General features: G+C 36.6%; 1 protein-coding gene across 5 annotated transcripts in view; it reads right to left on the bottom strand.

Moving 5' to 3' along the window:
- The window catches only part of LOC120081560 (uncharacterized), a 34,079-nt gene that overhangs the window by 4,147 nt on the left and 16,999 nt on the right, over nt 1-12,933 (bottom strand). For 4 of the 5 annotated variants that reach the window (XM_039036549.2, XM_039036551.2, XM_039036552.2 and 1 more), the window contains 7 exons: nt 4,266-4,349; nt 4,116-4,184; nt 3,819-3,962; nt 3,293-3,367; nt 3,038-3,214; nt 2,826-2,911; nt 461-515 (listed from right to left, as the gene is read on the bottom strand). In XM_039036549.2, coding sequence (XP_038892477.1) covers nt 461-515; nt 2,826-2,911; nt 3,038-3,214; nt 3,293-3,367; nt 3,819-3,962; nt 4,116-4,184; nt 4,266-4,349 — 690 coding nt within the window. The remainder of the gene's footprint in view (nt 1-460; nt 516-2,825; nt 2,912-3,037; nt 3,215-3,292; nt 3,368-3,818; nt 3,963-4,115; nt 4,185-4,265; nt 4,350-12,933) is intronic. The other variant, XM_039036550.2, reaches the window with a different exon arrangement.

The raw sequence follows: 12,933 nt of genomic DNA, 5'->3' as shown, positions 1-12,933 counted from the left end.
ATAAAAAACTCTGAAGTATCAAATATTTTGTTGGCCTTTGAAGCTTGCATAAAATTTATTTTCGTCCTTTTAAAAATTATTTAGTAAAATCATAACATAGGCATATCATTTATTCTTTTATTTGATTTGTGGATTTTTATCACAAACAAGTGTTTAAAGCCACATGTCAATAGGTCAAAGGTCAAGATTCAAAAGGAATTCAAAGTTTTGTTAAATGATTAAACAAAATTTACTGGTAAGTCAAATTATTTCTAATACAAATTTCAAAGAAAAACACACACACACATGAAAAATAATACTAATAATAATAATCTAACACAAATTTCTAAGCGTAAACAAAAAACCTAAAAGTTAAGGGACTAAAATAAAGTTAAGAAAGAAAAAAAGAAAAAGAAATATGTATGAAAAGTTCAATTTACTATTACCTTCAAATTATTTTTAAAAAAATCGATAATATTACCTTTCCATCTTGGTAGATGTACGCAGATGCTTCAATATAAGCCATGGCTTGATACCTGGCCGCACAAAGAATGAAAAGAATACACATACAGATCATATTCTATGAATAATAGAACTCATTTTTGATACAGTTGCAAAACTTTGTAAAAGACAACAATAGTAAAACTGTCATCGTGACAAACTATCAAAGAAGAAACACATGAAATAATAAAACAGATATTCAAGAGTTGAACAGTATTTGATGAAGTAGGTTTGGTGGTTACTCTTGGTTAAAGCTTGATTAATTCCTTCTCAGTTTGCATTTTACTTTGCTTTAAATTCTCTACAAAGTCTCTCCATGTACTCATCAACCTTTGATTAATAATAAAGATTTGAGATAGACTCAGAGAAAATTCTCCTTCAGTCTCTTAGGCTACACCAAAAACCCTGTTATAACTTCAAACTCTTCAAATAATGTTAATTGACTTAACTTCATATGTTACCAGTGAAGTGTGTGTGTGCGTGTATATTAGGTTAAATTTACATGTTCCATCAATTATGAAATATCCAAATAAGAATACATATTACATACACATATGTTCAATATATATGCAAGCATATAATTGTCCTCAACATGTTCTTTTTTGAAACAACAAACCAGAAAATTTCATTGAAATGATGAAAAGAAGCTCAAGTTAGAAAATACAAAGCTCCACCAAGAAAGGAAAAAACAATTCAAATAAAGTTAAAACCTCCTTATGAAAAACCAATAATAATATACTAAATTCATTCATAAAAGTCAAAATCTGGAATTTGACGAGCTGATTCAATGCATTCATCTTCCATAACATGCTTTAAACAAAAAAGATAACCGAATTGAAAAAAATCACTCACGATCGTGAACTACATTTAAGGATCCAAAACTTAAATATCACTAAAATGAAGAGAGAAATTTCCTTCGGTGTCGATTCGATTTTCAATTGTTACTTGCATGAAACCACATAGATTACATTGGACTTGAAAATGAACCACCAAGGTCATATTAAGAGTATCAGCAACAATGCTAACTACACCACCAAAATATGTCCCAATAGCCTAAAAAGTCTACCGATAACAACAATCTAAGAGTAGATTTTTAATTGAAATCCAACTCCTATAACCCTTCATAAATCTCGGCTGACTATGGATTATGCTATTCCATTTTTCAAGAATGCAAATGAAAATCCTCAAATGCGTCCATTTCCCTGGAGTAACAATAAAGTTGGCTAAATTTCCCTCGACAACTTTAATTAGCACTTTGTCTTCAAAGAACGGATTAATTAGCACTTTGGTTCTGAAATGATCCTCCAAAAACCACTAGAATTTTCTTCCAATCATTATGTGCAAATAGTCTTGAAGTCACCCCTAACGCATCGAAATCAGGTTGAAACACCTCATGATCTTTTTTCTAACCTAAAAAGAGTTCTGAGCATTACTTGAGTCTAAAATTATTTATTAAAAAATAAAGGCAAGATCATTCTCATTTTCCATCAATTCCTCCACATAACTCTTGACCATTCCTTTCATCCCAAATTTCTCTGATGGATAAACTGGTTCAACCACAGGTGCTGCATTGGAAATACATGAAAGCTAATGAGAATCTCTAACCATTTGCAAAAATATCTAACCATCCTTGTTAAAACCAGCTGGAATGTGAATATTCATCCTTCCTCCAATGCTAGGCAAAACAACACAATCAAAAAACGAATCTGAAGATCTAAACTTAGATAACTGAATGACTCATGAATCTCCTCGATCTTTCTTATGCAAAAAGGACTGGTTAGAAAGATGCAAAAGCCCAACCAAACTGGCTTCAAACCACTGAAGAAGGAAAAGAAAGGAATATCCTTTGTTTGTAGCTCATGTCATCTTGGATTGGACATGATGAGCAAAATTGTCTCAATCGTGCAGAACATATCCGTCATGCATAATATCAACAATATTTTGTGTACCAGATGTAGCACATACAAAAGTTATCAAAGCATGAACATCAAGAACAAAATCAATGATTAGGATTTAACACGCCTACAAAAGTGCAACACTGTTATTTTCTATTTCCCAATAATTGGTTCATAAAATTTTAATATATACTCACAAACCTATAAATTATTTTGTGAGACAAGAATGGGCACATTATAAACTAACGGTAGTAACCAGACCCAATTATAGCCTTACAAATAAAAGGTCAACCAATTCGTTAAACAAAGTTAAAAGCAAAATATTGAATGATAAACAAAATATTCTTCAATATGCATAAGTTGAATACTTGAAATCAATATAGTTACATCCTAATTCAAAGATTTGGTGCAAGAATTTAAGAGTGTATGACTCATGGTTCTCTAGCTTACCCAAGATTAAGAAGGCCAGCGACTGTACTAATACTAATGTCAAAGTCCACCTTAGGTTGAATGATGAAATTCCCTTCTCTTATAGGCTACATATTCAGGAAAAAGTAAAAATTTTAAAATTTTAAAATTTTAAAAAAAAACATAGGTCAGATCAAATCATAAATGAGAAAAGTATGGTCAAGTAGACGAAATTTATGTAAACTCTAACAAACCTCCCGTATTAACAATGCAAATCGGCCTTCACAAATTCTAACACGTATGCAATCACTCTCTGTCAACTGCCCATTTGAAGGAATTCCTGGAAGCCTCAAATATATATCAATGAAATTTTGTATAGAACTGCAAACCTTTGACGATTCAAGAAGTTTGAGTATATCTTGATAAGCAACCTGCATTGAAATAGGGAAAATATTCATGAAGCTCAAAGTTTTCACGAATACAAAATCCCTGTCCAGAAAAGCTCTCACCTGCTTGTTACTCTTCAATACAAATAATGAGCTCTCAGGTGAAAGCACAGGATCAAAGTCATTCCGTATTTTGAGCTGTATGAAGGCAAGTTAACAATGTGGCATTATAGATATTATGAATTGCCACCAAGCCAAAAATATGCTTTTTAATGTCATATATCAAATGTATTTTCATAAAGGTAGCACAATAGCTGCATAATCAGCACAATATTCATTATAATTTTACAGAAACTTCTACATGAAAAGCTGACGGGTGCAAAATGTTGCTATGACACAAGGCATACTATTAATTAGTTCAGTCCTATTTAGTATTTGTTATTATAAAAAATTTAACTATCTATTTGTTGATTTTCATTATCCAAATATTGTTCTCTGTGATTCATTAAAGGATAAAAAACTACAACTGAAGTTGTTCAAAACATGGTTTAAGTTGCCAAAACCTGAAGGACATAATAGGCAAGAGGCATAAAAATTATCCTTAACTTTAGTAATTAGATTAATCTTAGGTGATTTCATGTCTACTTACATGTGCATGAACAAGATGTGGTTCAATGTGCTGCTGGAACATAGGAAAAACTGTCATCATTATGTCATTTTGTGACATGAAACACCCTGCTTTACATTTATCTCTTTGTACTCGAGAAATAAGATGCGAATGAACACCTCCAACCTGTTTCACAAGAATAAACAAAATGAGATGGAAATTAATGTATTATACACCTAAAGGAATATTTTCATACATGCAGCAACGAACATTAGAAAATAAAATCAACCGATCAAAACTATGGTACTAAACCATAAAAATGTAGTTTTCCATTCTTACAACAGCAATCCATAAGTCGAGTGATTTTCTGATGTCCGGATGTAAAGCATATACTCCTTCAAAAATTATCTGGGAAAAGAAAATAAAAGTAAGCCGTGTCCATTCAAAAGACACAAGAGTTGACAGTTACAAAATTTATTTATTTCTCACTTGTGAACTATAGAAACTGTCAGCTTCAAAAGAAAATACTGTGACAGTACTGATCCAGCCTAGCACACAAGGTACTTTACCCTTCTGTATATTATATTGATTATAAATTAGAAGAATATGAATGCTAATGGGAAGAATATTATTATCTTAAAATCTACTACCGTGAGTTCAGGAACCTTCATCGTAAAAAGGATAGTTAAATGTCATAACCATTAATTCCATAATTACATGAAAATATCATTTTTGAACAAAAAAAGGAGAATAATACTGGTCTTTGGAAGAATATTTGATAATGGAGCCAAAAATAAGCAACAGAAAGATTGTAGTTTACATCGCATGCAATGGTTATTAATTTTGAAATTGTTACCCTTTTTCTTTTGTCAATCTTTCCTTTAACCAAATTTGGTTGTAGTTAGTTGTTAGTTTCTTGTAAACCACTTACAATTGTTTAAAGGCAAGTGATTAAGTGGTTAAACCAAAGTGTTCAAAAGCAAGAGCAAAAAGTGTAACAAAATTCCAAAATACATCCCTCTTTGTTTCTTGTAAGATTTGGAGTTTCTTTTAAACCAAAGTCCCCAGAGGAGGGCAAAACTCCATTGGACCAAAGAATTTTCAACTGAGCTTTGAATGAGGTCCTAATGTTCTCTTTCTGAGCTTTTTGTTATTTTTTTCTATTCAAGACATATGTTTAAATTGGAGGGCTGGGGTTTCATTTTTTCGGCTTAATTTGTATTTGTTCGAGAACTCTTTGCTTATGGTTTACTTCTCAGTATTTATTTTGTCAAAATTATGTTTCCTTTTTTTTTTTCTAAAAAAAAGGGTGGGGGCATCTGAAACTTTGTTCAGCCAACACTACTAAATATTGACCAAATGAATCACCCTACCCAACAACTAGCATGCAAGCAGCGAACAGGCACAAAAAGAATATCAACACTCACACTCCCTCCCACTTAATTATATCAACACTTGAACATGCACCAAGTATTCAACTTCTCAAGAAGACCTTGACCTTTTTGGTTATCAAATAATATTCCATTCTGGTTATTGAAGTTCCCAGCTTCACAATAAGTAGGAGAGAAAGATTTGACCAAAAAAGAGCCATCAGCTGCCACACTTTCAAATCTTCTCTACAGGTCTAAAGTTGTGTAGTTTGATAAAGAGAGAAGCCCACTCTTCAACCTCCAAATCAGTGAGAATCTTCCTATTATTTAAAATCCCATCCAATAACACAAAACCAGCCCACCCTTGTTGACTTTCCAGACTTAAGGATCTTTCAATAATTCTGCAGCAATCCTTGAGTAGCCAACTATTACAAAATCTAAAAGGGGAAGGACCCCATTCGATAGCTCCAGCTTCAAACAAAAGAGGAAAGTGGTCGGAAATTGGTCTAGCTTGCCTTGAAACTCTTGAGTTTTCAAAAAGATCATCACAAGTCTGTCAATGAGCGACCTTGAGACTATTTCTCCTTCTAGTGACCAAGAGAATCTTCCATTTGACATAGGAATTTCAAGTAGATTTGCATTTCTAATGAAGTTGTTAAATTGTCTAATTTCTCTAGTTGCTCTTCCCATTGGAAATCTTTCTTGTCTTCTTCGGATACAGTTAAAATCCCCACTAATACACCAAGCATCTTCACATCTTTCTGCTAATGAGGTTAATTCATACCACAAATTTCTTCTCTCCCTGTGATTGTTTGGACCGTAAACATTTGATATCCAGCATACTTTCTTACAAATGGTATTGCATTTTAGAGTTGATGAGAATTTTGCCTTGATAACCTCCAAAACTGAAATCTTGCTTTCATCCCACAAAGATAGGATGCCTCCTGATCTACCTTGTGCTTCCACAAAAGCCCAACCCACCTCCTTTGAACTCCATAGACTTTTTATGAATGGAGGTCGAAGCTGTCCTTTTTTGATTCTTGAAGTAGAACAATATCTGGATTAACTTTTTTCAGGAATTTCTTTATAACCAATCTTTTTGTTTTATCGCCAAGGCCTCTAATATTCCATGAGATGATCTTCATTTACGGATTTTGGTTCAGAAAATGAGCAGAAAAGGCAGTAATCCAATCCTGATTATGACAGGACAATATCACAAATTTCCAAAAAAGAATTGAGTTCCCAAGGCAAGTCAGAAAGGGTTGGAGGGATTATAGATTCTGACTCTTGTAACTCTTCATTTTGAAAAAGAAGATTTAGGTTCATTACAGCTTCGTCTTGATCTTCATTACCCTTGATTTTGATTTTGTGCTCCTCAAAATCTAAATCTTCACTGCTGACACTGACTATTGAGACTTCATCAAGGCCTTGTGAGAGTCTTTTTGACTCGGAGAAAGGAGATCCTTGCACGGAAGGGAAAGAAGGATCTAAGTTTTTGATCAACTGAGGAGTGATTGAAGAAGGATTAAGGAGAGAAGCTACCGACCTTTCTGTCTTGTCAAAAGGGATTTGTACCCTGGCGCAACAATCTTCCAAAAGATCTGAATTTGCAACTAGAGATCATGATTTAACAGAGGAACTTCTTCTTTCGAAGTATTTGGGAAATGGTTTGAGGAGGTGTGAGCTTCGGCCAGAGTATGCATCTGATTCAGCTACCAAATTCTTCAAGGACTTTTCAACTTCCGGGGAGGTAAACTGATCAGGGGGAGACTCTTTTCTTCTGTCTTTAAGGCAGGTGTCTCTTCGGCATCTTCTGAACAAAATGTAACTTTTACTTGAAAGTGGTGTTTCGAATTCCGCGGCTTTTCAAAAGAAGTCTTCTTTACCGCCGAGTTGGGAATCGGCAAGTCCATTTGGCAAGAAGAGCAGAGTTTTAATGTTTAAAATTTCCAACGGCAAGACCACCCAATAATTGAGGGCGCTGAGAAACCATCCAACTCACATTATGTAAGCCACCATCACCACGATCTTTCCAAAAGAATTTTCTAACCAACTTAGTATCAAGGCAACCAATAATAGAGGAGGGGGCTTGAAACAAAGACAAATAATAAGTTGGAAAGGCTAGAGAGAGTGGCTTGAATGAGAGTGTGATAGCCCCCTTCCGATATATAAGCATATTTCCAATTATGGAACTTATGCTGAACTCTCAACCACGGGCTGCCAAAACAAAACAGACTTAGAATTGTCACCCAAAGGAAGTTCTAAATAAGATGCAGGCCAGAAACCTCTTTTGCAACAAAAAGAACGCAGCAACCAATCAAAATCAGAGTCTAAAACATGAATCCCAAGGAGCTCACTCTTAGCAAGATTGATTTTAAGCCTCGAAACACATTAAAAAATGTGGCCAATGTGAAACAAGTTCTGTAAGGCAGATCTCTCGGCAGTTGAGAACAATAAGGTGTTGTCTTTGTTTCGAATTCCGCGGCTTTTCAAAAGAAGTCTTCTTTACCGCCGAGTTGGGAATCGGCAAGTCCATTTGGCAAGAAGAGCAGAGTTTTAATGTTTAAAATTTCCAACGGCAAGACCACCCAATAATTGAGGGCGCTGAGAAACCATCCAACTCACATTATGTAAGCCACCATCACCACGATCTTTCCAAAAGAATTTTCTAACCAACTTAGTATCAAGGCAACCAATAATAGAGGAGGGGGCTTGAAACAAAGACAAATAATAAGTTGGAAAGGCTAGAGAGAGTGGCTTGAATGAGAGTGTGATAGCCCCCTTCCGATATATAAGCATATTTCCAATTATGGAACTTATGCTGAACTCTCAACCACGGGCTGCCAAAACAAAACAGACTTAGAATTGTCACCCAAAGGAAGTTCTAAATAAGATGCAGGCCAGAAACCTCTTTTGCAACAAAAAGAACGCAGCAACCAATCAAAATCAGAGTCTAAAACATGAATCCCAAGGAGCTCACTCTTAGCAAGATTGATTTTAAGCCTCGAAACACATTAAAAAATGTGGCCAATGTGAAACAAGTTCTGTAAGGCAGATCTCTCGGCAGTTGAGAACAATAAGGTGTTGTCAGCAAACTGTAAGTGAGTCAGAGAAAAATCCAAATGACCAATAGGATGAGCAACAGTAAGACCCAATGCAAAATTGTGGTCAAGAAGACGACTCAGACAATCAGTAACTAATATAAATAAGAATGGAGAGAAAGGGTTCCCTATCTTATGCCATGTGAAGGAATAATCTTGCCATGAGGGCGGCCATTAACAATGATGGAATAATTCACACTAGTTATGTAACCTCTGATCCAAGTGCGCCAATGATAACCAAATCCTTTTATCTGAAGAATAGAACCAAGAAAATACCAATCAACCGTATCAAAGGCTTTCTCAAGGTCCAAGTTTAAAACAAACTTGGTTTATTCCTCAATGTCCAATCATCAACAAGCTCATTAACCATCAAAGAGGCATCAAGACTCTATCTGCTAGCCACAAAAGCAAGCTGCTTAGCAGCAATGGTGAATGAAGAACCTTCTTCAGACGATTTGATAAAACACGGGCAATAATCTTGTAAGCACATTGAATAAGACTAATAGGTCAATAGTCAGAAATAGATCTCAAGTCAACCTTCTTGAGAATTAGACAGATATAAGTCTCATTTAGCTTCACATTAATAACCTCAGGCATATAAAAATCATTAATAACATCATATCAAATTTAAGGGTAGTCTAGAAAAACCTGAAAAACTCAGCTGTAAAACCATCTGGTCCAGGGGATTTACTAACACCAAAGGAGGAAACAATAGCAAAAACCTCTTCTTCAATAAAAGGACGCTCAAGATCCATGACTTGAGGGGAAGAAATAGGATTCCACTCAAGATTAGTTGGAAGAAAACGTTGACCCATGTCTTTTGTGAAGAGAGGTGAATAAAGTGACAAAAATTTGGTATCCATATCATGAGAAGTCAAAAGACTATTGCCATACCTGGAGAGAATTTCTATAATGGACGACTTACTGCAGCAGGCAGCAACAATTCTGTGGAAAAATCAGGTATTTTCATCACCCTCAAGAAGCCATTTCAGCTTACAATGCTGCTGCCAATTAATGTGATCTTGAATGGTCAAGTTTTCAATCTGTTCACGAAGCAGGCGACGTCGTATTAGTTGATCCTCATTAAGAGCACCTTTATCTTCCAGATCATCTAAATTGGTTAACTGGAGACAAGAGAAGGAAGATTATAAACAGCACTATGCTGAGCATTATTCCAATCACGAATAATATTTTTCAAACCCTAAAGCTTCAACATAAAACCATGGCCCGACCAGCCATCAATAGATAGATGGGAATTCCACCAATTCTCGACCAAGGAATGGAAAGAAGACACCTGTGTAGCCAAGAGTTCTCAAATCTAAAGGGACAAGGGCCCCAATCAATATTGCTAGAAGATAAGACCAATGGGAAATGATCAGATATGATGTGATCCAATCGCTTGAGAGTAACTGTTCCAAATTTACAAAGACAATTCTCAGTAAGCAAAAACCGATCAAGAAGAGAGATATTGTATAGGACCAGAGCTCGACCACGTAAAGCAACCATTCGACAAAGGAATATCCCGTAATTGATAATCAGATATCCATTGATTGAAGGTATGCATACTAGAGGAAATTGTTCTGTCATGTGATTTTTCCCAAGATCATCTAGTGATATTGAAGTCACCACCACCAATTGTCACCTCCCAAACCAGCTAAATGGTCAAGTTCTTGCCAAAAATCAGCTCGAAAAGCATTACCAGGGGGCTATAAATTGTCGAAAGCCAAAAAGAAAAACCATCAGTCAGTGATACATGAATTGAAATGGAAAAGTGGCCCTGTATAACCTCGAGGATTGAGAAATCAGGCTCACTCCATAAAATAAGAATACTCCTTAACATATCAATAGCATCCAAAGCAGTCCAGCCAATAAAGGAAGAGCTCCATATGGATTTATAATCGATGATGAATCAACAGATGACAATTTTGTCTCTTGTAGGAGGGCAATACCAGGGTTATGTTGTTGAATAAGCTTCCTAACCAAAGCACGCTTCCGCCAAGAATTAAGACTACGGACATTCCAAGTGAATCTCATGGATTCTCAGATGATCCCTCCCTAATAACCAAGGTGGCAGGTTTATCGTAGTGGATTGAAGAAAAAAGGCCTTGTAATTCCCTTTGAAGCTTGGGTTTTTTGCTAGTAGTATGCGTGATTCTTTTGTTTTTGGGATTAAGAGGAGAGAGAGAAGGAATAGCCATAACACAAAAACCATGTAAGGACAATAAAGAAGCCAAGTCATGAAGACTAATGGGTAAGGAGGGTGGAGAAGATGACGATGGTTGATTAATTGGGTGAAGGACATTTAATGGGGAGTCGGAACCATGGTTAACCAGGGAGGTAGATGGGGAATTTTGATTGGGCCTCAAGTTTGGTGGAAGAAGGGGAAGAGAGTGAATTGGCAAATGGTTGGCATCACCCAGTTGATCGCCAAAAATGGCCATATCAAGGGCTAAGCGATGAATTCATCTTTCTTGGTGGGGCTGGAAAGATAACCCTTTGTATCAGAACCGGTAAGGAAAGTTTGGTTTGTTGGCTGGGGTGGAGTTTAGAAAACTAGCGTGTAAAGTGGTGGGGCCCTCACGGAAAGTGACTGCGGAGAGAGAAGGTTATGAAAAAGAGGGTGAGGCCAAGTTGGAAGGGCTGGTATGCTGGTTTTGGAAACTAAAAGATGAGGTTGACTTGGGTGAAGTAATGTGGCTAGGGTTTGCGGCTGAAGTGGGGGAAGGTAAAGGTTCAGATGGTGGGCCAACAAATTGGTCATTTAAGGAAAGGGAGGGAGGAAGATTTATATTCTCCATATTCATAGGAGATTCGGTCAAAGGAGGAAGATTTATATTCTCCATAATTATAGGAGATTCGGTCAAAGGATCAAGATATGGGGAGAAAGAGGGAGAGATCGATTGTTTGAATTCAAAAGCTATTGACTTGCCTTTTTCACTTAGACGAGAATCAATTAGATCCACTTTTTCAGCAACCCCTTTAATGCTATTTCCTTGTGGAGAGAGAGAAACATAACCCTGAAATCCGGCACCGACAGGTTAAATTCTCGCTAGAGTTTCATCGGCAGCCAACTCTTTGGGTTGACTAATTTCATATGGAATAAATCCTCGCTTGTTTTCCTTGATCTTCAGGCGAGCAAAAGAAAGAACCAAGCCACGTTCAGTTTGATTTGAAGGTTGTACAAATCTGCCACACATATCACCAATGTACCTAAAGATGGCTTCGATCCAGTGAGTAATTGGGAGATGAAACACATCAATCTAGCCTCCACATGATGCAACCATTTGTTGTTGGAAAGATAAGGGTACGTATGGAGAGATAAACTTAAGTTTCAAAGGACCGATGGTAGTCCAATCCGAGTTGGCACATGGTTTTTGAGAAATATCCAAGCTACAAACGTGCAGCAGAGCTTTGACATCAGAGATGGGATTGATAGTACAACGAGGTGATAGATAAGATTGGAGAGAGTCTCGGATAGCCAATCATGAATCAGTAATTGCAAACCGTTGAATCACCATAGCTTGCCAATCGAACTGTGGTAGCAAAGGGGTTGGAGAGACATGTAAAGCACCAGGATTTGATGGGGGAATGTCATTATTGGTCATGGAGAGGGGGATGTTTCTTGTTTGAACAGTTGCTTTGTAAGTTTGCGTGGTAGTATTGATTGTTGCCTTGATCATTGATTTAGGTTTCCCAGGATATCCCAAAACCAAGGCAAAGAAAACCAACCATCCTCTTTTGTCTTCCATAACAGGGATGAGGATTATGGAGCGACAGCCAAATTGCTCTAATAGGGTAAGCTTGGTAAAAAATCCATATTTATTGCTATGTTTTTCAAACCAAAGAGTAACACCATCATCAATCACTTTCTAAAGTATTTCTGGATGTAGGATCCTTGAACAAAGATTGGAAAGAGGAGGCTAACCATTCAAGCGATTTCCACGAGATAAAGACAAAGTGTATGTTGGATTGGCTTTGTTCCGAGAGCTTGCAATGCTTTCCGTTAATCGGAACAATCGGTGTTAGAGAAAATTTTCCGATCAATATGTGTATCAACCGGATGATGGATGAAGAAGGGGTAATCGGTGGAGGCTGGGGCATGGTGGTCGAGGCTAGAAAATGAAAGTTCTAAGGTGTGGAGGGAAGAGGAGAGAGGAGAGAGGAGATAGCATTTTTCAGATATTTTTGTGCCACACTTCCTCTTCTTGGTCACTTGTTTTCCGCAAGCTTCTTAAGGAAGAAGAGATTTGAGAGTTTCAAAGTCTTCTCGGCTTGATCTCAAGAAAGCAAGTAGTAGACAGCGCTGATAGAAGGCTTTGGCCTTTAGAATCCAGTGGGGTTTTCTCGATTAAATCACTTGTTAAGCACTTAGCATTGCCATCCCCCATTGACAACGAGTGGGAGAGAGCACTTTGGAAATCCAAGAGTCCACAATGGGTGAATATCACAGTTTGGATAATGATTTATGGTGTTTTGAACTGTTTGGAAGTCATGCAAAAAAAACTTCCATCTCACCACTTATCTCCCTCAATATGCCCCTTATGTTCAGCAGCCAGTGAACATCTACAGCATTTATTTTTGAATTGTTCTCATGCGAACAGATGCTGGCAAAAATTATTTGGCATATTCAGTTTGAGTTGGGCATTTGGTAGCTCTTTTCAAGAAAACGTCTTACAAGTTTTGATA

This window comes from Benincasa hispida, chromosome 7 (assembly GCF_027475165.1).
Source record: "Benincasa hispida cultivar pf3 chromosome 7, pf3_genome.v1.1, whole genome shotgun sequence".
Lineage (NCBI taxonomy): Eukaryota > Viridiplantae > Streptophyta > Magnoliopsida > Cucurbitales > Cucurbitaceae > Benincasa > Benincasa hispida.
The sequence above is the reverse complement of the archived record's forward strand: the minus strand, read 5'-3'. Positions and strand labels throughout refer to the sequence as shown.